We start from the raw sequence: 27,124 nt of genomic DNA, 5'->3' as shown, positions 1-27,124 counted from the left end.
CAAATTTGTACCTTTAGGGGTAAAACAGCTTCTCACTGGCGCAGTACCATTTAAGGGACAATTTTGTACCTTGTCTACCCCTAAAATGTGCACATTGCTATTTCAATTATTTAAAACATGACAGTGCAACTGACAATGAATACGTTTTTCACTTTATCGCAAAGGGTGAACTATGAATAGCCTACAAGAACAACAGTGTGACAAACAATGGTACTTTTATTCATAAATGTTTCTGTTTACATGAAACTCTAAGTCATCCTTTGTCAATTATATTATAACTGTGGTAACTCCAAGTAATTTTAATATGCAAAATGTTACCCAATCATAGCAGAGGGGATTTACTTCCAAATCTTGAATGTGGAACTCCCATCAAAACAGAGTGTTTGAACGTGATGTCTGTCGAGTAAAACAGGTACAGGTAAAACCAAAGAAACTGAGGCACTTACTCATCATCACATTGTAGGATGAATCCAATCAGACTTACCAAGTTTAAACCGACTCAGAAATGACTTCATTTCTAAGATCTGTGGATAAATAGACCAAATAAATAGGCACATAGGCAGCTGAGATTAACAAGAGCTCACATCTCTCTTTCACTATCTCCTCCCCATGATAGCAGAGGTGTATGACCTTCCACTCAGACTGTAATTACAAGACTCGCTTAATTGGCCCCATTAGGGCCTCTTGATATGTTAATGCATGACACGCTCATTTGCATGATTGCTCCCATTTCACTTTTAATGATGGCTTTGAGTTTGTGGACTATTTTAATGTTTCACAGGCTGCTGCTAGTGTTCATATTCTTGTGTTTTTCGTGCACAAAGGTTGCATTCATTCTTCATGTGGTCCAGTTATGAATTCAAGACACACATGAGACGCTCCGATATGTTCTCTGCGAAAACCTTCCTGTGTTCACTGATAAAGGATTGAAGCTTTTATCCGACATATTGTAATAAAAGTTTCCAATTAATTGTTAGGGGAAAGAAAGCCTATTAGTTTTCGCTTTGTAAAGGGCATGTTAAAACAAAACCACATTGTGTTCTGAATTTCTTGGTTGATTCAGTGCTTAGCTTTTTTTTTTGTGTTGAATTGCTCTTTGAAGCTCAGACTTGCTGTAATGCTTATCTTGTTTAGTGTATGTTGCATTATTAAAATTCTCTCTCTCACTAAAGCTGTGCTCGTCATGCCCAGGGTTTAATGCATCGGAGCAGAACAAGCCCATCAATGGGACCAAACCGTTAATGCTAATATAATGTGATCTCTTGCGTCTGGCCATGTGCCCGTCCCTGTGTGCTCTCTCTCTCTCTCTCTCTCTCTCTCTCTCTCTCTCTGTTGCCGGATGGTTTACATCAGTGGGCCACACTACAGAAAAAGGAGCACATCAGCGCTGTTATGGAAATATGTCAGGGGTGTGTCTGTGTCTGCAGCTATGGAAAAAACCCTGATAGAAGCTCAAAAGGAAATACAATGGGGCTGGTTTAGGGATTTTCATACGGCACTTAACCCCAGGTTATTGTCGTTCTAAGACCCACTTTTAACCCTGGGTTGAGGAATGTTTCACACTTCTAACACTCCGGATCTGATGAAGGACCTGCGCCTGGACACGACGACAACGCAGTCCTGAAGTGTCAACGAGTCTCTCCCTTGTGAAGGCCTCCTTCCCTTTACCTCTGTACTGATAAAACGTTGTCGGGATAATTCCGATTCACGTGGCTACGCGGAAGCGCTAAAAAAAATTTCAGAGCCAACAGGCACTGTTTTATGCAAATGAGCGGCCGGATCGCGTTAAAGGTTTTCTGTTAGAGCGGTGTCGTGTTAGCGGCCCCTAAGTTAATAACTAATGATCGTTGCGACGGAAGTGAATCAATCAAAACTAACTTTAGCTGGACAATAACTTTATTCTAGAGCTGCTGTAAAGCCAAAACAATCTCTTTTATTTTAATTTCCTATTATCACTGTAAAGCTGCTTTGAAACAGTCCTGTTAAAAGCGCTATATAAATGAAGGTGACTTGACTTGACTAATTTAGAAAGCGAGGTTACCACCGCTTTTTATCTAGGGTTATGAAACCCTCCTCCAGAGTCTGGTTAGCACCAGCTTTGTTCTGTTAACCCTGCATTGCGATGCTAAACATGTCCTGTGTTAAATTATAATAGAATGTTGCGGCTAGATGGTCAGCAACTTACAAACAATTGTGTGCCTCATAACTACATTCTTTGGACAGTCACGTAAACAGCAAGTTGCTTAAACGGTAGTTTCCGCGTATGAGGAGAAAAATGTCAAATACTGACAAAAATACCTTTACAGTCCAAAAAGTTTCAGGAAACTTGATAGCAGTCGGCTGTATATAATTAGAGGATGCACAATGCTAGAGTCTTTAAACAAACAGGTCACTTGCTGCGTTCGTCCAATCAATGACACTGACACCACAAATATGCAATTAAGAACATTAACCCAGGGTTTACAAATGTACAGTGTGAGAACCCAGGATTAATTGCTAACCTTTGGTAAATTATGAGCAGTGTGAAATGTGAAGCTAGATGAATCAGGATTCCGTTTACCTGGGGCTTAAGGCTGACGTCAAAGAACTAGCGGCGATGAAAGTTGACTGTGTTGTCGCCTCTCATTGGCTGCGCCTTGGCCAAAAAGCTGCACTTGAACACACCAAAAGAACCAAAGGCCACTGTCAACTAGCATGTGCGTTATGCCTGCAAGTAAATATCTGTCTATATCAGCAGGTATCAATAGTCTATTTTCATCATTCAAAAAGGGGAACTGAAAATAGAACTGTAGATAAACAATCCATAAACAAAGCAGCGCTTGCTTACCATTTTGAATATCAATCATGCTGATCACTTTCTTTATTCCACTCGGCTCATGTTATTATGTAAATAGTCTTGCATTCGTAATGCTCAAGTAAGAGGACGTAAAAATTATAAGAGCCTTCTTGACATAACAGCTGACTTTGCCGTCTTGACTTCTTCACTCGCTTTCATCACTTTCGTTTTTATTCTCGTGCACTGACTTTCGTCAAGCTGTACAACCGATCTGATTCAACATGCTGAATCGGCCCAAAAGACCCCAATGGCATCCGACTAGAGCCAACGGTGTGGAACACACCAAGAGAACTAAGCTGAAGCTTGGTGTGTCACGGCCTTTAGAATGACCCAGGGTCAACTGTTTCAAGTGTGAAAAGCTGTGCCTGTGTTTAACATCGAGTGTCTTTCTGCTGCTTTGAATGACATTGTGGTATTCAAATGAGAGATATGAATAGGAAGGTGATCCAAACATGACAATTCTATTTCAGTTTGAAACTCGAGAAGCTTGAGAAGATTTTGTGAAAGACACCTCATTTGCACATGGTGTTTAAGATAGATGATGGTTTCGACTTTTTTAGAACTTGTGAATATGGTGTAAAAATAGATTTTCTAATCTTATGAATTGTATGTGAATCTAATCAAACAACAGTTTATTTAAAATCATATTTATTGTTGTTTTGTAAATATTAATTGATTTGAACAAACCGAAACCCTACAAATTAAACCTTAATGTTTAACTCACGCACACGCCACAGAGGCTGTCTACACAGGACGCGACAAAGCGAACATTTCAAATCCATTCTCCATGTCAGAAGTAGCCTGAGAAATAGAAGTATGTCAGAAATAGAATGGGGCATCAGTGTAGACAGCATCACTGTTTATAATGGGTTCTTTTTGCTTTTGTCATGTCGCATCCATGCCACTTGCATCTGGTGGCGTGATGTCCCTAACACTAACACTGTGTGTTAGGGACCCACAATAACACACCGGCAACCACCCACAAAACCCTCCAGCTTTGTGGCAGCGAGTTTTGCACGGGTAAATACCACTCACATTTTTTAAATGTGTACATTAGAAAATGTCTAGGTCTGGTTTGGTGATGCTGCTGAAACAAAATAAATGGAAAAAGTGAGCGTTTTGGTTCAAATTTCTTCTCATCAGGACTTTTTAGGTGGCAGTCATCCAGTTGCTTCAGTGACGCATTTTTGAAGATCCACTCACAGCGTAGCTTTAACTTATCTTTGTTTGTTCTAGATGATGAAGAGGCACTCACCTCCATAATGAAGGACCTGGCAGCTTTACGGTTCTGTTACCAACTCAACAGCAGCAGCAGCAGCAGCAGCACCAGCAGCAACAAGCCCAAGAGCAGAACACCATCCTACAGACAGGTAATTACCCATAATGCATCCCTCAGAAGCAGCAAGGAATGTGCAAAAGCTGTGTTTTCAAAAACAACTAGTCAGATGGTTGTTTGAACGATTTATTTTGTTAATTATGATTGTTAATGAACTGCAAAGCCGAATAAATAAATACATATTATATTAATCGAATAATGTATATTTTAATATTACAATATATTAATATTCGTATATTCTATATATATATATAAATATATATTTACATACACAGTATATATAATATATATACTTTGTTTCATTTATTTATTTTAAAATAATGAACTGCAAAGCTAACTAAATAAATACAATTATAAAATAAATACAAATAATTTTTTATATAATATAATAAATGTGACATTTATTTCTTTTTAAACATTGTTTCATTTTATTTAATTTATTTTATAATCATGAACCGCAAACCAGAGATTCAGAAAAAAACAATGTAAAGCTTTTCAATAGCACTTCTACTACATTGTTCTCTAGACTTAAGGTACTGTATATGCAACCTTCAGCCTGACCTGATTTGACTTCAACCTGACCCAACGAGAGCTGCATTGTAAGATACAGTCTTAAACAGGATACAGCTGAGAGAGGCACTACTGTTAACATTTAACATCCGGCCCCTATGTACTATACAGCATAAAACACCAGTATCCTTGTAGTTTTCATTCATTGCCTGAATTCTCTCTACAATGCTGTCGCTTGACAACGGACACCAGTCAATCCTCAAGATAAACGGCTGGCATGCTCTCTTGGTTGTTCTTTGTCATACAATTTTAACCGCTCATCTGTTCTCTCATACACGCAAAAATGCCAGAAGCAACTTTCCCAACTAACCAAACATTTATTTTAGTTACACAACAACAACCATCCCAAAAAAACAACTCAGGAGGAGTCTTGACAGGTTAAAGCACATGCGTAATGAAGATGCACGAGAAACACAAAAACGTGCAGATTAACTCTTATTTCAGCCTCTGTTGCTGCATTCATGATGGAGATGACGTCACAGTGTCAACAGTATCGGTGTAAACAGTATTCAGACTGTTCATTATCTTCAGTGGTGAAAGACGCTGTGTCGTCTCAGGGGAGTAGTTATGCCTCAGACAAACAGTGAAATTCAGAGCAGTGCTGATTTCAGAACAGTAGGGGAGACCGGGGGCAGTTTTTTTTTATTTTTTTTTACGATGACAAACAAGTTTGAGCAGCTAGAACTTGCAATTCTGGGGCCTCATTTATAACCATTGCATACGCACAAAACAGGCCCTGAAAGAGACGTACGCCACTTACGTTGTGATTTATAAAAACAAACATGACGGGAAAATTTGCACACCTGCACGCAAAACCCATGCGTACGAACATTTTGGAGATGGAGCAGTTTGGCGACACCGATTGTGAGCTGGAGTTAAATGTCTTTTTGGTCACATTTAGACAGAAAATCTAAAGAAAATTATACATATACAGAAAGATAATACAAATATAATTTCACTGCAGAAATTATATTTGCAAACATCCATCCCTTCTTAAATGTCCGCGCCAGCGAGCGCGTTTGGCTGTTTAGTGAAACTGACGCATAGCATAACGTATCTAAAACCGTAAATCTTCATTATAAGTCCTAATCATAAATACAGTTCATGTCCACAATAACAGTTTAAATAAATAAAACAATGATTTTAACTTTGTTTTACTTCTGTTGTAAAGATTTAGATTAAATATGCCATTCTGATTAATGTAGTTAAACACTTAAATTACATGAAATCATTACTGAGAAGTTACAACATTTTTTATATTCAATAAATAGAAATATTTGTTGTGGATGCAATGCTTTCGAACACTTTTCCTCTTGCATGCTGTGTTTTAATGTTTTAACTTAAAAGATAATTGCTTATCATGATAATAGCAGATTGTCTGAGAAAATGGTTTTGTGCAAATAATGCACAACAAGGTCTATCTGTTTCCATTAAAAACATAAATCAATTAAAAATACTCTTTGGCCAGTGGAAAAGATTAAGAACAACTTTCTCCGTAATGTATTCTATACTATTTGATTTATTTATTCAAAAACAAGGCAAGGATAGGCTACTAGTTTTTATTAATGTAACTAATGTGACAGCACAGCCGCATTTCATATTTTCCTAATGTCTTGTACCGTTAAACATGTCATCACGTGGATGAATAATCATATGCAAATGATACGCAGATGAGGATATGCATAGCAAAACTAGGCGTTGTAAGCTTCATATACAGGTCCTTCTCAAAAAATTAGCATATTGTGATAAAGTTCATTATTTTCCATAATGTAATGATAAAAATTAAACTTTCATATATTTTAGATTCATTGCACACCAACTGAAATATTTCAGGTCTTTTATTGTTTTAATACTGATGATTTTGGCATACAGCTCATAAAAACCCAAAATTCCTATCTCAAAAAATTAGCATATTTCATCCGACCAATAAAAGAAGTGTTTTTAATACAAAAAAAGTCAATCTTCAAATAATTATGGTCAGTTATGCACTCAATACTTGGTCTGGAATCCTTTTGCAGAAATGACTGCTTCAATCCGGCGTGGCATGGAGGCAATCAGCCTGTGGCACTGCTGAGGTGTTATGGAGGCCCAGGATGCTTCGATAGCGGCCTTAAGCTCATCCAGAGTGTTGGGTCTTGCGTCTCTCAACTTTCTCTTCACAATATCCCACAGATTCTCTATGGGGTTCAGGTCAGGAGAGTTGGCAGGCCAATTGAGCACAGTAATACCATGGTCAATAAACCATTTACCAGTGGTTTTGGCACTGTGAGCAGGTGCCAGGTCGTGCTGAAAAATGAAATCTTCATCTCCATAAAGCTTTTCAGCAGATGGAAGCATGAAGTGCTCCAAAATCTCCTGATAGCTAGCTGCATTGACCCTGCCCTTGATAAAACACAGTGGACCAACACCAGCGGCTGACATGGCACCCCAGACCATCACTGACTGTGGGTACTTGATACTGGACTTCAGGCATTTTGGCATTTCCTTCTCCCCAGTCTTCCTCCAGACTCTGGCACCTTGATTTCCGAATGGCATGCAAAATTTGCTTTCATCCGAAAAAAGTACTTTGGACCACTAAGCAACAGTCCAGTGCTGCTTCTCTGTAGCCCAGGTCAGGCGCTTCTGCCGCTGTTTCTGGTTCAAAAGTGGCTTGACCTGGGGAATGCGGCACCTGTAGCCCATTTCCTGCTCACGCCTGTGCACGGTGGCTCTGGATGTTTCTACTCCAGACTCAGTCCACAATCTTCCTCAGGGTCCGGTCACCTCTTCTCGTTGTGCAGCGTGAGGTGCCTTGATACAGCACTCTGGGAACAGCCTATTTGTTCAGAAATTTTTTTCTGTGTCTTACCCTCTTGCTTGGGGGTGTCAATGATGGACTTCTGGACAGCAGTCAGGTCGGCCGTCTTACCCATGATCGGGGTTTTGAGTAATGAAACAGGCTGGGAGTTTTTAAAAGCCTCAGGAATCTTTTGCAGGTGTTTAGAGTTAATTAGTTGATTCAGATGATTAGGTTAATAGCTCGTTTAGAGACCCTTTTCATGATATGCTAATTTTTTGAGATAGGAATTTTGGGTTTTCATGAGCTGTATGCCAAAATCATCAGTATTAAAACAATAAAAGACCTGAAATATTTCAGTTGGTGTGCAATGAATCTAAAATATATGAAAGTTTAATTTTTATCATTACATTATGGAAAATAATGAACTTTATCACAATATGCTAATTTTTTGAAAAGGACCTGTATGGTTGTTTCGGGGAGGAGACGCATGTGCGCACAATCTTCCGCTAACTGGGATTTGAATTCTGCGCAGGTCTGGCGTACGCACGGTTTTATAAGTCTGAATATTTTTTTGCGTACGCCATTTTTAGCTTTCTGTCGCACGTACACTTTTAGTAAGGATCCTACGCACAGTTTTATAAATGAGTCCCCTGGTCATAAGTTTACTTACCCCTTGCAGGATATGCAAGACTTTAATAGTATTTTTTTTTTTTAAATAGAGAGATCATACAAATTGCATCTTATTTTTTTAGTACTATCCTGAATAAGCTGTTTTACATAACATATCTTAAGATATAATCCACAAGACAAAATAATTACTGAATTTATGATGATCAACGACTGTTTTTTTTGTATTGTAATAGTTGTTCATGAGCCAGTTAAACTGCTCTATGTTCTTCAGAAAAATCCTCCAGGTTCTGCACATTTATTGGTTTCCCATCATCTTTTGCATATTTGAACCCTTTCCCAACAGTGACTGTATGATTTATGCATTTTTCTTACTTTATTTAAAGATACCCAAGATGTTTCCCCGAAGACAAAATAAGTACAATTTACCCCGATCATTTGATTAAAAAAGTGCATAACTTATGAGCAGAGCTATATTGTATTACATTCAACATTTTGATTTAGTCTTGCTCAGTATCCACCTTATCTTTTGTAAATTCAATGTGTCGGGCTTCTGGTGTCATCCTCGTCCAGTCATTTTTAGCTGTACAAAACAGCTTGCTATGCTACTTAATATTAAAAACTGGTATTTCTTGCCATAATATTATAATTTATTGTCTTAATTATAAACACACTGGTTTGTAGTGCAAACAGTTTTACCGTTCACTGCACTTTGTGTCCCTATATCGGCAAACAATTTGGAAGTCTGGCACATACGCATAAAACAGCTTACTTTTGCATTGAAAAATAAGGTGGATAAGTATATTTTTCGTCATTCTCTCTGCCGTGGGGTCTAAGATCATAAATACGTTGTGAAAAATATTTTATATTTACGTATGTAAGGTTTCATGCTCACCACCCACTCAAAAGGAGAACATGCCACATATGCTTTTATATCCAGTCCTGCAACTGCAGTTCAGGTGTCAAACTAAAGATTTCACAGCATTGATGACAGACAGGAAGAAAGCAATGTCAGATACATAACAGCATCTCAGGAGAACACAGTGACATAGTATTTGTAATATTTATGCAAAGTCACATCTTGTTCTCCTTGAATGCAAAGTGGACTCAGACTCAGACATGCATTTGTAGTTAGTAGACCAAGACTTGATGTGAGAATATATTTCATGTAATATATGCCTAGTTTGTTGTATTTGTTAAATTGTATAATATGCGAAGAACATACATATAGGTTGTTTTAAAAGCTATGAAACTATTTTTCTATTTATATTAATAGTTTGTTCTTCATTTTTGTCGTTGGTTTAATATACAGTAAATGTATTTTGCATTATTTCTATTTAAAATTATATAATATAATTTAGTATCATTTTTTTCTTCTGGTTGAATACAAAAAATATTCTGTTTAGTTCTGGAGAGGAAAAAAACTTCAGGAAAGTCTAAGAAAAAATGTAAGCAAAACTAATAAAGTTACCATCCATATGGCAAGTTACTATATCTTTCTCCATTTTATTTGTCTATTTGCAGTTTTTGGGTGTTTTTAAGTGTCCACTTTTGGCCCTTGGTTTTTATAAATACACTACATGTCCTGTGATGTTTCTGAATGGTCTTTTCTTGTTTACAGTGTGACTGATTTTACTTATAGTTTGCACAGAAGAGCAGATTATCAAAATGAATTTGTGCATGTAATCCCCAGAATCAATTCATTTAATTTTGTTGTTTTCTTCTCTCAGGATTTACGGGTGAAGCTGGAGCATGAGCGAGAGAAACGGTGAGTCGGAACGTTCTCATTATTTCTGCAGCTCTCTGTGTCCTTTCCCTGATCTCATTCTTCTCGTCTTATCCCAGCTCTCGTTATGCCATTTCTAAGACCTCACTGCACGGGGAAGAACAGAAAATATGCCAAGCTGCCCAAAAGAACCAGAACGTTTCCTATAAAAGTATTTTGACATTTAGCACCGTTTCACACACACTCTGGTACAGACGGAGGCAGAGGAAAGAGAAGGTGAAGCCAAGTGTTTTAACTCAATGGCACACCCAATATTAATTTTCAATCTCCTGTAGGTCATTCATACACCCACACACAGAACATGTCATTTTTCCCTTCTCAAGACTGCCAAATGCCAACACGTGAGTCTTTGCAAAGTATATCCATATGTGCTTTAGCAAACCTAAAGTTTTAGTAAGGCACTCATGAAAAGACAGTATTTTCCCTGATTTCAAGCCAATGTGTCTGCATAGGAGGAGTCTATGGTTTTGACAAAGCTTTGTTTACTGCAAGAAAGTGAATTAACATTCTTGTCAACCAGTCCCGCAAAGCCCTTATGCATCCTGGGAGAATTCACACTTTGGTCTTAAAGCTCCCCAGAGTCCCCAGTTCGCCGTCTGTGTGAAAATGCCTCAGTGGGTTGTGTCACAGGAAGTCGTTGTGCATTGCTGCATTGGAGGTGACAAGCAGTCTGTGTGTTGCTTCACAGCTCTAATTGGCTGCTGTGGCACAAAATCTTCGTTTAACCCTCTTCTGTTCTGCTTCGACTTTATGCAAAGATGTACGAGGAGGAGGTGATGGACCACTAGTAGATCAATCAATGGAAGTAATAGGGTAGCTATAGGAAACGACGTCCCCCCTTCAATCAGAATAGCCAGTCGGCTCTTTTTGCTGTAGATCAACAGTTTTGAATTCCAAGGACCCCCAAATATATCTTATGAAAGGAACCTCTCCTAAAATATAAAGGCTGTTATATATTTTTGCTAACAAACTAATTTATACTGTATTAGAAAAATTATATTTTACTTTGTCAGTTTTCTATGTGAGAATAAGTACTTTGTATTAAGTTTATTGCATATCCTTTAAACACAGAATATTAGCGTACAATATTAGTTTTCTCTTTCCTTTTTCACAATAAATATAATTCCAAACAGCCATACTTGTAACATAGCAAGAAGATACATTGTGATTGTTGTTTTCTCAATACAAAACTAAAAAAAATTTTTTTTATTGTTACTGTCAAATATGTTTATTTTTTCTCTAAACTTTTCTTGGACCCCCTAACATCCTCTTGTTCCCCCGACTTGCCTTAAATGGACTTTGTTAACATCTTGGCATTTCCTTCACTGGCTCTGTATATATCCTCAGTCTCTTGCACATTATGTCTTCACTAAGAGCAACAATTTAAATGAGGGGAAATTTTGTATTAAAATCTGTCTATTTATTATGTTGCTTTGAGTAAACAATGATATCAGTGAATCTTATTAAAACAGTCCGGCCAGATGGTGGGACTTCCATCCAGTCTCATGAATATGCAATAGATCGTTTTTTTGTCACAGTCTAAATTACACTATGTAATGTTTTATATACATGCAGCTTTAAATAAATAAGGCGTTAAATAAGAAGGTACACTACCATTCAAAATTAGTTAGTAAGATTTTTTTTTAAAGAAATTAATAATTTAATTTGGCAATAAAGACTTTTACATTGTTACACAAAATGAATTTTTCAAAATAAATGCTGTTCTTTTAAACTTTCTATTGATCAGAGAGAAAAAAAAACATCATGGTTTCCACAAAAATGATAAAGCTGTAAAACTGTTTTCTTGAGCACCAAATCAGCATATTAGAATGATTTCTGAAGGATCATGTGACACTGTAGACGGGAGAAATGACTGCTTAAAATTCAGTTTTGTCATCACAGGAATAAATTACAATGGAAAAAAAATATTTTAAACTGCAATACTATTTCAATGTATATTACTGTTTTTACAACCCCAAACTGTTTAGCGGTAGTGCATGAACAGCAAAATCTATTTGACATGGTCAACACAACATAGTAATATCATGGTGCAGTTTTTGCCAGTTGTTTCATTGTGTTACATCAGAAAATCAAACGTATAATGTATTAAACTTGTATATGGATAACCCCATATCTCGCAGCACACATCATAAATCTACACACTTGTGCCTACAGTAATAAAAAACTCATCAAAACAGGCATTAGTTAGCAGACCAGAATAGCTGGACACACTCAAAACCGTCTTCCTCTGGCAGTGGCAGCAATACCAAGACAGGAAGGAGAAGAGCGCTGTGTGCCATGCCAAGCGCGGAGAGATGCGGCCAAAGCAAAGCGCTTATCTGTGCACGCCAAGGAAGGAAAATCATCTCGTACCCTACATCCTCCATTTCCCCAGTCTTCCGCTATGATTTTCTTCCATCACTATCTCCCTCATCGGCCAGTGTAAATGAAGCCATCACTCAGATCAAAACTCAACGAGCAGCTTCATCTACAGAAGATCTGACTGTTAAACAACATACAACTGATCTCAAATCAGCTTGATTTCACCCATGACGGATGTCCCCAGTTGTCTTTTTTTTCCGATAAACCCCTTGAGATGAGAACCAATCAGCTGCCATTAGGTTGAAGATACAAAAACCACTAATTGTTTAAGTTAAAGATAACGTTTCTTCAAAAGTAGTAGATAAGTGCTGTGTGTATGTGTGTGCAGTTTGGCGGGTGGGCTAGACTTTGGAGGAGGAATGGGAAACATGCTTCCTGCTACTTTCAGCGTTGCTCCACTTTTTTTCTCTTTCCTCTCAGGAAGCGCTCCATCTACCTTTGTGTGCGTTGTGATGTGGGCCTCGGTGTTTGAACAGTGGTCCGCTCCGGTTGTTTAGGCCAAAAGCACAGTCATCATGCTTGCCTTGCATTAACATCAAGCATATACATAAGCCAATTTACACTCTCAGTTCCTTTTTCTCTCACCCCACACATTGACTCGCACTCTCTAAACATAGGCACACTCGTTAGATATACAGAGACACCATTTTTGGTCTGTCCTATGCATGTATACTCTATATGGCTGTAGACGAAGCTATTGCATTGACCCCTAATGTCAGGAAATTCCCTGTGATTAGAAAGGTACCATCATGCATGTTCACAGTGCCATGTTTACATACCGGTTACATATGGATAGCGCAACTAAACGAAAGGAATGTCCGTTGTACTCGAGATTTGCAGGTGCCTGAAATTTGTCTTGATTTGATCAGGCTTTTTCTTCTCTTCCTTTAGAATCATTCCGTTCCAAAGGCCACTGAAGTTCAAGGATCTGCTTCAGAAGGTGACGGAGGCCTTCGGCCAGCAAATGGATCTATACTACGCTGATAAAGAGGTGGTTAATCTAGTAACTTATTTGTAACCTTTTCATAGTAATAGGTCAGTATACATAACAATTAATTTGCCATTATTTAGCCATTTTGGAAATTTATGCATTAGCCAATAACAATGCCTGTTAAGAAATGGTAGTTTTTCACTTTCAAAATGCGCTAATTTTGCAATGTATAATTCAGATAATTTTCTGTTTTTAAATATTGTAGTGAATTTTGTGAATAATTCAAAATATTTATTTTTTTATAATCATTTAAAAAAGGTATTTCTCAATATCATACAATTTTATTATATAGAATTTAAGAGGATTTGACAAATTTACAATGAATTTATGGGGTATAATGAAGAAGAAATGTGTACTTCTACTGTCATCAAAGCAAAAGTGAGACGGAACACCAAAACTAAATTAAACTACTGATCTACTGATCAAAAGTTTGGGGTCAGTAAATAAAAAAAAGATATATTTCAAATAAATGCTGTTCTTTTGATCTTTCTATTATAATAAATGTTTTTTTGTGCAGCAAATCAGCATATTAGAATGATTTCTGAAGGATCATGTGACACTGAAGACTAGTAATGATGCTGAAAATTCAACTTTGCCATCACAAGAATATATTACATTTCACCAAATATATAAATATAAAACAGAAACAAATTATTATAATATTTCATAGTATAACTGTTTTTACTGTATTTTCGATCAAATAAATGCAGACTTGGTGACCAAAAGAGACTTTTTTCCAAAACATTAAAACACCCTATCGTCCACAAACGTTTGAATGGTAGTTTAATAAAAAAGGTCACGTTAAATTAGAAAAGATTGCACATCTCAGACATTTGCACCCCACTGTATATCAATTTTATACTTGCCACCTGACCTTTATTCATTACCTCTTAGTTAACTCGTAATTGGACTAGCATTTATACTTTGCAGTAAGGATCTGTAGATTTCATTAATGTGTTGTTAAACTATGTGTCTTGCTTTTTTAATAATGTGACTGGTCTTAGACATTGGTGGCTCTGAAGTGTCAGGAGGATTTGGACCGAGCAGTTCAGGGATTGAGCTCCAGCTCTGGAATCAACAACCTGCTGAGAGTAATTCTGAAAACACCTCCCAACAACCAAGTGAGTCCAAGCCAATACAAAGCAAAGCGACCCAAACTAAACCCAACCCAAAGCCAATATTAAAACAATACCTAAACCCACATGAAAAGCCTCACCTGTACATGAACTATTTCTCAGACCACAAGCTCACTTCCACACATCCCTTTTATTATTCAGGTAAAATAAAGAATGCTACATTTGGTTAAATGTAAAAAGTTTTGGTTACAATTTTTTATTTTTTTATTATTAATTATACTTTTAATTATGTATTACATTATATTAATCATTTGTTATATTATATTAACATTAAATTATATATATATATATATATATATATATATATATATATATATATTTATATATATATATTTATATATATAAATTAAGAAATTAAGAGTATATATATATATAGATACTCTTAATTTCTTAATTTATATATATATATATACTAAGAAATTAAGAGTATATATATATATATATGTGTGTATGTATGTGTGTGTATATGTATGTATATATATATATATATATATATATATATATATATATACTAACTATTTATTATGTAAACTCTTGAATCACACACATTTTTCCAGGTTTAGCAGAATTCCTTATATATGTCCATTATCTCTCCCACAGTTCCTTCAGGTGAGCGGCCAAGACAGGCAGAGCGAGATGAGGTCATCCAGGTCCCTGGGAGATCTCAAAGCCTCGGTTCTCAAAGGCTCTGAACGAGTGCGCAAACACTCTACAGGTGCGTCACGCCGGCTCACACACACCCCTAACACACACAGCACGGTCAAAATGACAGTACACAATGGGTTTATCATCAGCTTTGTTTGCACTTTTCTCCATCAGGACTGGGGAATGGCATCAAAGAGCACAGTGACGTCAGGGCTGTTAGTGAAAGCCTGGGCAAATCATTTTGGTTGTTTTGAATGGCAGAGGAGCAGTTTAAAACCACCAGTTTGATACCCATTTCCTGTGTGATGGCATTTACATAATAATTTGGCCAATCGGAATCAGTTCTCTCTGAATGTGTGTTCCAAAAGAAGGGTTTACTTGAACGCACATTCTGGGTGCTTGTTTACATGTCAATCATGAAGAATCCTTTTTCAGAGACATTCCATTTGTGTTTTTCTCCTCGTGGTATTAGTAATGTTTTTGTTGTGTAGACAGATACAGATTTGCTATCTCTCAGAAGGCAGGTGATATGGAATGACATTTAATTTAAATGTCACGATGCAGATGTATAAACCCACATTTATCCCATTAACAAATTCAAATGTTTATAGTCAACTTTAAAGGGGTTATCAAAGACATACTGCCTTTTAAACATCTGGGGTCGGTAAGATTTATTGATTTTTTTGAAAGACGTCTCTTATGCTCACCAAGGCTGCATCCATTTGATCAAAAATACAGTAAAAAGAGTAAAATTGTGAAATCTTGTGATAGCAAAGATGAATTTCCAGCATCATTATTTCAGTCTGCAGTGTCACATGATCTTTCAGAAATCTGATTTGGTGCTAATAAAGAAACATTTCTTATTATTATCAATGTTGAAATCAGATGTGCTGTTCAATACTTTTAAGTCAACCATGATACTTTTTCAGTATTCCTTGATTAACAGAAAATTCCAAAGAACAGCATTTTTTTTTAAATCAATTGTTTTTATAACACTCTTAAATGTCGCGTCTGATAAATGTAATGCGTCCTTGAATAAAAGTAATAATTTCTTTTTTTTTTTTTTTACTTACTGACCCCACATTTTTTAACAGTTATGTTTATGCTAGGTATTCATTCAAAATAAATTTTCTTTATACTTCAGTTTATTATTAGTCCAAGTCTACACATGCAGTCTATGAAAGGCCGATATTTCATCTTGTTGAATGCAAATGTATTTAGGAAACTGATGACTAAGGACAATCAAGGGTGTCTTCGAGTTTGATTCAGACTCTGTCAGGATCTGTATTTTGTAAAGTAATTTCATTGTCTGTCTCAGAACGTAGAGCGCTTACGTGTTTGAAAAGGCAAGGAAAGTTTTTCCTATTCATCAGGTAACATTCAGTAGATGTAGGTCTGATCAGATCGTTCACACATTATTTAGAAGCCAATAAACAGTGAGAAGTTCACAACATGAACATTATGCAAACAGTGTCTTCCCCAAATAGAGCATGAAAAGAGTGAAATATTTCTCCGCAAAGAGAACTCAGTGACACTCTTTTCTCACCATCACACATTTTTTCAATGTTTGGCACCATCTCTTTGTTTTCACTCCTGAGAAAGAGACGTGGGAAAGAAGATAGCTCGCTCCACATTACCTACTGAATGATGGAGATTGTAGGTTTTTGCTGGCTGAATGTCAAGAATGTATTTTTACAGATTTCAATATGTCAGAGCAGTCAGCATTTGTCATCATAATGGGGTGAACCGGTGAAGTGGAAATACCTTTGCACTGCCCACATACATAGCATGTTTTGCATCACTTTTTAGCAGTTGGTTAATAAAAATAGCTTTTAAAGAGACTTTATACTATACTATAGCTTTTATATCATGAAAAACGGGATGCTTTTTTTGACATTACATCCATTAGAACGATAACATGTCCACTCACCTGTAATGTATGTATGGTCACCTATTTAATATTAAACAACTTGGCCCAACCTTATGAATGACCTCTTCTAAAACTGTACATGTACTGTAGTTAGTCAAACAGTTAATTTATGTAAAGAAGTCTTAAAGGGATGGTTCACCCAAAAATGAAAATTCTGTCATCATTTACTCACCCTCATGTTGTTCCAAACCTGTAAGACTTTCCTTCATCTTTGAAACATATGAAGATATTTTAATGTAATCTGAGAGATTTCTATCAGAAATTAAAAATTTCTGCAGGTTCATAAAGAGACCGTAAAACTAATCCATATGTAGCTCAAACAATAGAGTTTTGGTGCTTACAACGCCCAGGGAATGGGTTCGATTCCCAGGGAAAGCAAGAACTGATAAGAATGTAAATGTGTACCTTGAAATACAATGTAAGTTGCTTTGGTCTGCCAAATGCATACATGTAAATATGAATTGAGGAGTTTAGTGCAAAATTTCTGAAGAGGCTCAGATTGCTTTATATGATGAACAGATTGAATTTAGGCTTTTATTCACATATAAACATTGATCAGCAAACATAAACAGAAGCTCAACCGAACCTGCTTGACGCATGAGAAAGAGCCTCATTGGTTCTTGCGAAAGCTCAAACTTGTTGTGTAACACAAGAGATTGAACCTCATTGGTTCTCGCACATCAAGCGAACATGCTTTAGCTTCTGTTTAACATAACAGATTTGTGAGTTGATGAATGTTTATTATGTGGATAAAAGCTTAAATTCAATCTGTTCATCATATAAAGCGATTGTCTCTTCAGAAATTTTGGACTAAACTGATCGATTCGTATGAAGTAGTTTTACGATCTCTTTTTGAACTTTTTGAAGCATCAAAGTAGTAGTTGTACATTAAACTCCTCTCTCATTATTTATCCACCATTAGCACTGTCTCTGTCATCTTACATTCTGCTCACATGTACCTGTCACTCACACCACGCTTAAATCTCAGTCATTATTCACTTCAATCTGCTTGAATTCTTTCTTTTTTTCTGGGATCCTGTACCCTGTTATTAGTTGCCCTGGAAATATTACTGTTCCAGACTGTTTTTTTGGCATCAGACTGCTTGATGTGTCACGCTAACATCACTCCGTCTGCCCGCAGGATCTCTGAACACGGGCCGCGCCTCACCCCCTCCGGGCAGCGTACCAGAAGAGCAGCAGCAGATCGCTCGGCAGGGGTCCTACACCAGCATCCACAGTGAAGGAGAGTTCATCCCAGAAATGCTCGACTCCAATGTGAGATTCATGGTTTGGAGCTTTTAAAGTTACATAAGGACTTTTCACAATATAATTTCACAAATACCCTATCTTTAAACCGACACTTGGATCACTTTTTAGCGATGATTTAGATTTTAAGCCTGGGTTATGAGTAGTGTTAGCACTGATATTAATATTGATATACTGCAGTGGTTCCCAAAATAGGGGTGGGGGGGTAAATAAAAAGGGGATGCAGCAAGGCTAAAGTCCCCCACACAATACAAGATAATCAGGACTATTTTGGGCCCAATTCTCCCTTTCTGACAATCCTTGGTAAAGTCCCTATTATCTTGATGGTTCTATAGATTATCTCATTAGATTTTTTGGTGGTGTGAGGTGTGTTAAGAGTGATTGAATCTTCTTGGAAGATCGTCTCGGCCGCACCAATCTCAAATCGTAAATATCCAACATGTTGAATATTTACGATCAGAAATCCTGTTGTGTGGCAGAAACCCTAAGGACAAATGCGCACACACTCTGTAGATTGTCACATTAAACGAAACGATACCCAATCAGAAAGCGAGCTGATGGAAGATGTAAGCATAACAACTGCAGTCTTGGCGCAGTACCTGGTAACGTTAGCTAACCACTTAACATCATTTTCACCGTTAGTTTGACGATAGATTTTTTGTGTGTGTAACTGTGTGTGTGTGTGTGTGAGTGAGAGGGAGAGAGAGAGAGGAAAATGCATAACTGTGTGATGTTCGTGACAAATTTTACTCACCTCAAGCTCTTTCTTTTTTTTTCCTGCGTATTTTATTTTTAATTTTCATATATTAAAAGCAGTCCAAACACTATTTTTTCGTTTCTTCTTGCCCATCATCTGCCATGTTTGCTTGCCGATAACCAATATATGTGAAATCAGCCAGTACTGGTAGATTTTGGCAATTTGTTTAGTGTCCGGCAGACAATTAAAAACCTCATACATAGGCAAATAAGCATCGCAATCCAGAGTGTACAGATCTACTGTGTGACATTTCAAAACCTGAATTAAAGATAAACTTTATGAATTTATTCAAAGATAAATTGTGATGAATCCCAAATGACTGTTTGTTTTTAATGACCGTGATTGTTTCTTAAAAAGAATGACCCTGGGTTTTTATGGTCTCAGATGTTCTTTCGCCCTGTACTTTGTTATCACTTTTCTCTGTAACTGTGCACTTTATAACAGTCTGGGGAAAAGAAAGCTTGGACATATTACGGGCATTTGCTCATGGAAAATCTTACGTCAGTCTTGTTGAGGGCTAAGGTTCAGATGCACAAATGGTAATGAAAAATGTAATGCAATGAAGTGATGTCATTTATTTTTTGTGTGTAGATGATGGAGCCATTCGGGAGTGCTAATGGGTCGCTTTCCAGCAGCTGTCAGTCACTGGACCAAGCACTGGACAGGTGGGCCAAACACTGCTTTATAAACTTGTGTGTATTAGGGAGGTAAAAGACTATAAAAAAAAAAAAAAAAAAAAGACCAGGGTAGGGTTGCACCAGCCATTCTAAGTTCTTAAATTGGAATGTAAAGTCCTCTCTACAAGTTTAGTAACGTCCTGGTTGCGTATGCAACCCACCGTTCCCTGAAGGAGGGAACGGAGGACGTAGTCGACGCGACTGAAATGGGATCACGCTAGGGAGCCTATCATCTTCGATTACTATTGAACGAGCCAATGGAATTTGGCGTGCGTGATTTGCATCACACACTCCGCCCCCGCGGCGCGGGTATAAATACGGAAGTGGATGCACGCACTAGTTGCTTTTCGCTGAGGAGCCGAGAGTAACCCGGGGTCAGCGGTGGTCCAGCGGTAGTGGCAAGGGGACTACGTCCTCCGTTCCCTCCTTCAGGGAACGGTGGGTTGCATACGCAACCAGGACGTTCCCTTTCAGTCGATAACGTCGGACGTAGTCGACGCGACTGAAATGGGATCAACCATTGAACACGCCACTAACGCTGCCACCTTCCAGTGCCTAAACCAAAGCCTCCTGATGCCCCCGCAAACTTAAGGCGGGGAAGGACAGGGCTTAGGCCAGGGAAGTCACTGCTGTTCCTACAGGACCACTGGGAAAGCGTTCCCCGTACGTTGGAAGGAAGGGACGCTGCGGAAGCCACATCCAACCCAGAGGGAGGTAATGTGGAGAATACACATATGAACTGGGCGGCAACCGGGCAGTCTAACATATGGAATGTCACTGGGGTGGCTCCAGCCTAAGACGGGGGGAGACACACCGGACAGTGACGGCAGAGAGACTCTGCCGAGGGAAGACACGGGCTCACCGCAGGGAGCCGTATCGTGGAAGAATACACATATGGGGTCCCCGAAGGGACCGCAACATATGGACCCAGCCTAACACAGGTTCCACACTGCTTACGAGTGGTAGGCCTAACACCAGACGTTCCGCACGTCCGACGTCGGAGGGGTGTGGAGGAACTCAACAGGGTTCAATTTTAAGGGAACTCAACTGGAGTAAAAAGGCGCACGTATCCAGTCCATAGGAGGGGAATGGCGCAGCAAGCCGACACTTGAACCGGGCTCACGGTGAAACTGGCTTCATGAGAAGGGAGCCCACGGGAAGCAGCGGTTCAACCAGGTGTCGTCCAGCCCCCAACTCTAGAATCTGTTTAGCAAAGTATATCGTCAACGCCCAGGCGGAGCCCTTTACACTCATCATAGAGGAGCTCAACACCTAAGTGGACATGTTGCATCTCGGATCTTTGCCGAAATGAAGGCAAGCACTGAGTGCAACTTTGCATGGAAACAGCCTTCCCTCTCTGCTGAATTCCAACAGATATTTGAAGAGCTGGTCTGAGGTCTATGACTTGCATTCTGTACACGTCCAAGCAAACGGACAGAGAAGCCAGGGCTGGATCTGCCTCCTCCAAGGCAGCGCTTGCAGGCTCACCACCTGCTCCTATTACGGGAGATGTAGGAACCTTGGGCACAATCCGAGCCGGGGTCTCAGCCTGTGAGAGTTAGCCGGCCCAGACTCCAGGCACAATACGTTGACCGAAAGCGAGCAAGTCCCTACCCTCTAGTAGAGACCACGCGAGCAGGAGAACTGATATAACAGAATTTTTAACTCACTACCTGCAGTGGCTCAGGGGCGGTCTCTGCAGTGCAGTCGCACCAGGGACAAGGCCCAAGAGGATAAAGAGGGACACAAGGATTTACAAGACCTTGCTCCTCAGGAACCTGACGACCAGAACGTGCTTCTGCATACTTCTGCAACACGATGAGCGTCGCAACATCATTTTGAGGGTGATTCAGGAAAACAGCCTACTGCAACCCATTTTGCAGGAAAGAGAGCACTGAAGTGATCGAAAGCTTTCAGGATCTCCTCCGGAGAGAAGACGCACTCAACGACTAGGTTCCACTTCTAAAGGCGTAAGCACGCTACCCAATTCTAGGGGGTGCTCGCAGAAGTGATGGTAACTATCACATGTCTTGTGATAGCCACCTGAACCTCCGCGTTCAGATGTAAGACCGCCCGGAATCTCCGGGGGAAGAACGCGTGTGCCATCGTGCCCCGTCCCCGAAAGAGTTTCCAGGGGAAGTCAGGAAGGCTGTTGAAGGGAACCAGGTCTAGTTGGGCCAATAAGGGGCAACTATGAAGACCTGTTCCTCTCCTGACATGGCACGTAGGTGCAAGTGACGGGCGCAAAGGACAGGAGCATTGCTCAACACAACATGTGAAGATCACTGGGCTTCAGGAGCATTTTCTGCTCAGCACTTGGGTGTGACAAGTTCACTGAGCTTCAGGAGCATTCCTGCTCAACACCTGAGTGTGATAAACTCACCGAGCTTCAGGAGCATTTCTGCTCAACACCTGAGCACGAAGAACCTCACTGAGCGACAGGAGCATTTCTGCTCAGCACTTGAGTGTGACAAGTTCACTGAACTTCAGGAGCATTCCCTCACTGAGCTTCAGGAGCATTTCTGCTCAACACTTGAGTGCGAAGAATTTCACTGAACGACAGGAGCATTTCTGCTCAGCACTTGAGTGTGACAAGTTCACTGAGCTTCAGGAGCATTACTGCTCAACACCTGAGTGTGATAAACTCACTGAGCTTCAGGAGCATTACTGCTCAACACTTGAGTGCGAGGAACTTCACTGAGCACCAGGAGCATTTCTGCTCAGCACTGCGTGTGATGAATTCACTGCGCTACCTGTGATGGACTCACTGAGCTACAGGAGCATTGCTGCTCAACACCTGAGTGCGATGAACTTCACTGAGTTTCAGGAGCAACTCTGCTCAACATGAAGTGTGATGATCTCACTGACCTGAGCAGCGCAAGGCGACCCTGAGTCGCCGTCACTTCTTAGAAGGCTCACTGGGGTTAAACGTATTCTGCGGGCCCCTGGGACAGCTGGGACCCCGTGTTTGTCCAAGGGTAGTCCGCTCGGTTTACTCAAACACTGGCGGAAAAATAAAACCGGGGGGGCAATTGAGCGGCCCCGGAATGGTCAAGACCCAGCGGACCCAGGGGATGGAGTCTCCACTTGCCCTGGCTATAACTGTCGTGAGGCTCGATGGCGGCACGATTGAGTAAGCGGGAGGGGTGGAACAAGGCGCCCTCAGAAGCGTCTGACTCCAAGGAGGAGGTGACGGGAGAGTTTGTGACACCCGCAATGTCTAACAACTCGAGGCACGAATGCCCGTGTAGTCGGGGGTCGCCCAGGCCCCCGTTAAAACACGCCCTTTGTACATGGCCCCTCTGCTGAGGAGGGTTTGGCAGCAGACCGGGATGAACTATAGTCACACAGGGTGAGCTGCTCTGCCACGGTCACCTCGGGACTCGATCGTAAAGCTAGCGCTGAAGCGGTCACATACGGAGGAAGCCAACTTAGGCTGTCGCTATCGTATACCCCAGGAGCCTCTGAATCTTTTCAGTGGGACCCTTTCTCACTTCAACCCCAGCTGAACACATTCTCACTGGAGAGACGTGTTGGATCGAGTACCTCTCCAAAACTGAAACAGAGATACTCAGCCCGTGGGCGAGATTACTCTCTTCCAGCTGACCTGAAGACCCAACGGGCTCTGGAGCACTCGAGGGGAAGGACACCACGTGTCCTTCAGGCCAAAGCTGCAGACCAATCTTGGGCCAAGATGGTCACAACCCACCACCTAGTAGCACGAAGAACGAGTTTACAACTGGCCTTCGTACCGGCTGGAGGAGCGGCTATATCAAATCCTTCGCCAGCAGGATAAGATAAGCACGCCCAAGTCAGGAGCACTGCTCAACACCTGGTGTGAAGAATATCACTGAATTTTCAGGAGCACGTCTGCTCAACACCTAATGTGATGTTACTATCACTGACCTGAGCGGGGTCGCCGAGCCTGAGGTGGGGCAGCAAAGTAGAGACAGTGGTGTTAGTGTGCAGTGCAACACTTACCTGTCTCCACCAGCGGCAGGGGACGTGAGAAGGCGGATGACCGGGTCCTCGAACGCCCCAAGCTGCCTGTTGGCGACCAAGGGAAGCTGGGGGATGTAAGGCTATTATACAGGGTCACATCCGCCATACTGGCCCACTTGGGACTCAGGAATAGAAAAATTGCTCTTTTTCTGAATATGTGGGTACCGCTGACCCCGTTTTTATAGGGGCCAGCGGCGGAACAGACACACACATAACAAAAAACTCCAGCCGGCCCTCCAACCAGCCAGAGGGAGTGGATCGGCGACCACTCCACAAGCAACTCCTCCATCCCTGAGAGCCCGTCCAGGTTCAGCGTTTTCTTTTGCGCTGGAACTTACCACCTGGCTTGGCAGCGCCTGGAGCGGGCTGGGCGCCCCTTCCGCGGCCGGCTCCGCGCCGGAACCTGGGTGAAGGCTGCTGCGGTGGTTCGGCGGGAGCTGAGGCGGCTGCAGGCGGACGCCCTCGGCGACGAGCAGGCGGAGGATCTGACCTCGGGGGGCGGGTGAAGGCAGCAGCGTCCCTCCGAGGCAGGATGTGCCGGATGGCCTCCGTCTGCTTCTGAGCTGTAGAGAACTGTTGGGCAAAGTTCTCCACAGCGTCGCCGAATAACCCAACCTGGGAAATGGGAGAGTCCAGGAACCGAACCTTGTCCGCATCTCTCATATCGGCCAGGTTGAGCCAGAGATGGCGCTCCTGGACCACTAGTGTGGACATCGCCGAACCCACCGCGCGAGCTGCAACCTTCGCCGCCCGGAGGGCGAGGTCAGTTGCAGTGCGGAGCTCACCCATGAGCTCAGGGTCCGAACTACCCTCGTGCATGTTCATGAGTGCCTGGGCCTGGTGGACCTGGAGCAACGCCATGGCATGCAAGGAGGAAGCGGCTTGCCCACAAGCTTTGTAATCCTTGCCCGTAAGAGCGGACGAGAACTTACAGGCTTTAGAGGGGTGACGAGGATCACCTCTCCAGGAAGCGGCCGCCGTTGGGCATAACTGCATCGCAACGGCCCGCTCCACCGGAGGGATAGCCTCGTAACCCTTCACCGCTCCCCCATCAAGGGTAGTGAGAGGGGAGGAGCTACTCAGGCGGTTTCTGGCAGAGAAAGGTGCCATCCATGCCCTCGTAAGCTCCTCATGCACTTCAGGAAAGAAAGGAACCGGGGCGGCGGACTGAGAACCAGTACGGCCCGCCCCGATATACCAATCATCCAACCGAGACGGCTCGGGACACGGTGGAGGGTTCCACACGAGCCCTACCGCCTCGGCGGCCTTTTTCAGCATAGCTGACATCTCTGGATCTGGCTCGGGCAACACTGGTCTCCCGGAGGGAGGCAGCGCAGCCGAGTCATCATCTCCAGAGTTCAGCTCCCCCTCCGATGCTGCGATTGACAACGTATCCCCTGGAGGGGCCCCAAATGACACGGCTGGCCCGTCCATTACAGAGGGACCAGCGGGATCAATGGGGAGCTCCACCGGTTGCGGTGTGAAAGAGGAGTGAGGGACCCACGGGGCGTGGCCGGGCGGATTACCCCTCACTGTGATCCTCAGATCACCCAGCTTGGACGGCACCCCAGTCCTCCTCTGGGAAGGTAACCCAGAGGAAGAACAGGGGCGGGGCCCAGAGGTGGGGACTGCGCCAACGCTTTTAACGAAGGCGAGTCTAGATCTCAACACCGAGATGGACATGTTCCCGCAGTGAGAACATGTCTCATCCACGAAAGCTGCCTCAGCATGCTGTAAGCCCAAACATGCGACACAACTTTCGTGACCGTCAGAAGGGGATAGTGCCAGACCGCACCCAGAAACGCACGGATGGAATGGCATCTTGAAAAAGACGCACTCACACCCGTGTTGCTCTTTTAGGAAATGGGACCGTCACCAGTGCCGGAGCACACAGGGAATGACCGCGGCAAACACTGAATAGTCTTTCAACTAACAGTGAAGCACTCACTTCTCGCCCTCTAACCAACCGTCAACACACAAACAAACAGTAGAAATTTGATGCTGTTAAAACAGCAGTTGAGAGCTGAGAAGCTCGCGATCACCGCTGCACCACGCTGTAGAACACCAACACTGGAGAGGTCTTCCCGCAAGAACACCGACACACTCGCTCGTTGAACACAACAGCACTCTTCAGAGACATCAAAGACGAACGGCTCCGAAGCGAAAGGCAACTAGTGCGTGCATCCACTTCCGTATTTATACCCGCGCCGCGGGGGCGGAGTGTGTGATGCAAATCACGCACGCCAAATTCCATTGGCTCGTTCAATAGTAATCGAAGATGATAGGCTCCCTAGCGTGATCCCATTTCAGTCGCGTCGACTACGTCCGACGTTATCGACTGAAAGGGAACTACTAGCTAGTTTGTAAGTAGTACTTTTACGGTTGCACCATTTGTTCTTATTATTATTTATGCGGAGGCCTTAGTAAATATTTAGTTAATTTATTTTATACATAGAGTTTGGGTTTCAACTTTCACGTTTAATGGTGCAATGCAAAAATATTTAGTAGAAGGCAAGTTGTAACTTAGTGCCCCTTTATGTGAAAACTAGGCTAAGTTGCAACTTACGCACAGCTGGTGCAACCGACCCCAGTCGGTTGCACCACTAATTGGCCATAAAAAAGCCTGGAGTAATTAGCCTGGTATTTATCATAAACAATTTATCATACAAGAGCCAGTAACACTTGCGGTATGCAGTGGCAAGTTTTAAGACAGTTAGATGGTGCACAGTGGAACTATAGACGTTGCACATGACACAAGATGCTGAAAACAGTGATGTATGGTTATAATAGTGACAGGTTTATTATATTTTTTTAATTTTGAATTTAGTGTAAACTGATATAATTTAAGTAGTGGGGTTACAGTTTATGATAGTCTTCTTTAGACATTCTGCTAACTTTGCAACTACATGTCAACTAACTCTCGATAAAGGTAGAGTAGGCAATTTCGGAGCAGCTAGGATTAGCAAGCTAGCTATAAAAAAAGCATGAGATTCTACCCTCTGTCGAACTATTGAAATAAAGTGTTACCAGTAGCAGTTTAATTTTTAAATACTAATGTGTTATCTGATAAAAAAAATCAACAAATCGGTACTATTTAATGAAAGAAGGTAATAAAATGTTGTATAATATAAAATATTTTGTTTCTAATATTAAACTAAAAATTAAAATGAATTATTGGACTTTTTTATTTTATTTTATTTTAGTATCAGTTCTTCCAATTTTATAAAAAACAATTCTTCAGTATTTTAGCCCTTAGAACTAGTCAGCCTCGTTTAGCCTTATTGGGCACTGTTTTAAAAACAGCAGAGCCCCTTTCACGTTACTGAAATATGTAAATTAGTATTGCCACTACTTCTAGTTAATTGAAATCAAACTATAAATGCATTCCTTATTGTTGTCTCTGC

At 41.1% G+C, this 27,124-nt stretch overlaps 1 protein-coding gene across 1 annotated transcript in view; it reads left to right on the top strand.

The window, feature by feature from the left end:
• Positions 1-27,124, top strand: part of map3k22 (mitogen-activated protein kinase kinase kinase 22) — a 71,376-nt gene that overhangs the window by 23,361 nt on the left and 20,891 nt on the right. The window contains exons 4-10 of the mRNA XM_077244603.1: positions 4,073-4,206; positions 9,879-9,916; positions 13,208-13,307; positions 14,312-14,428; positions 15,044-15,158; positions 18,160-18,293; positions 19,633-19,706. Of these exons, the coding sequence (XP_077100718.1) occupies positions 4,073-4,206; positions 9,879-9,916; positions 13,208-13,307; positions 14,312-14,428; positions 15,044-15,158; positions 18,160-18,293; positions 19,633-19,706 (712 nt within the window). The remainder of the gene's footprint in view (positions 1-4,072; positions 4,207-9,878; positions 9,917-13,207; positions 13,308-14,311; positions 14,429-15,043; positions 15,159-18,159; positions 18,294-19,632; positions 19,707-27,124) is intronic.

The sequence above is a fragment of the Siphateles boraxobius genome, unplaced genomic scaffold, assembly GCF_051911475.1.
Source record: "Siphateles boraxobius isolate OS27281-9 unplaced genomic scaffold, OSU_SipBor_1 26, whole genome shotgun sequence".
NCBI lineage: Eukaryota > Metazoa > Chordata > Actinopteri > Cypriniformes > Leuciscidae > Siphateles > Siphateles boraxobius.
This window is presented reverse-complemented; position numbering and strand designations above follow the sequence as displayed.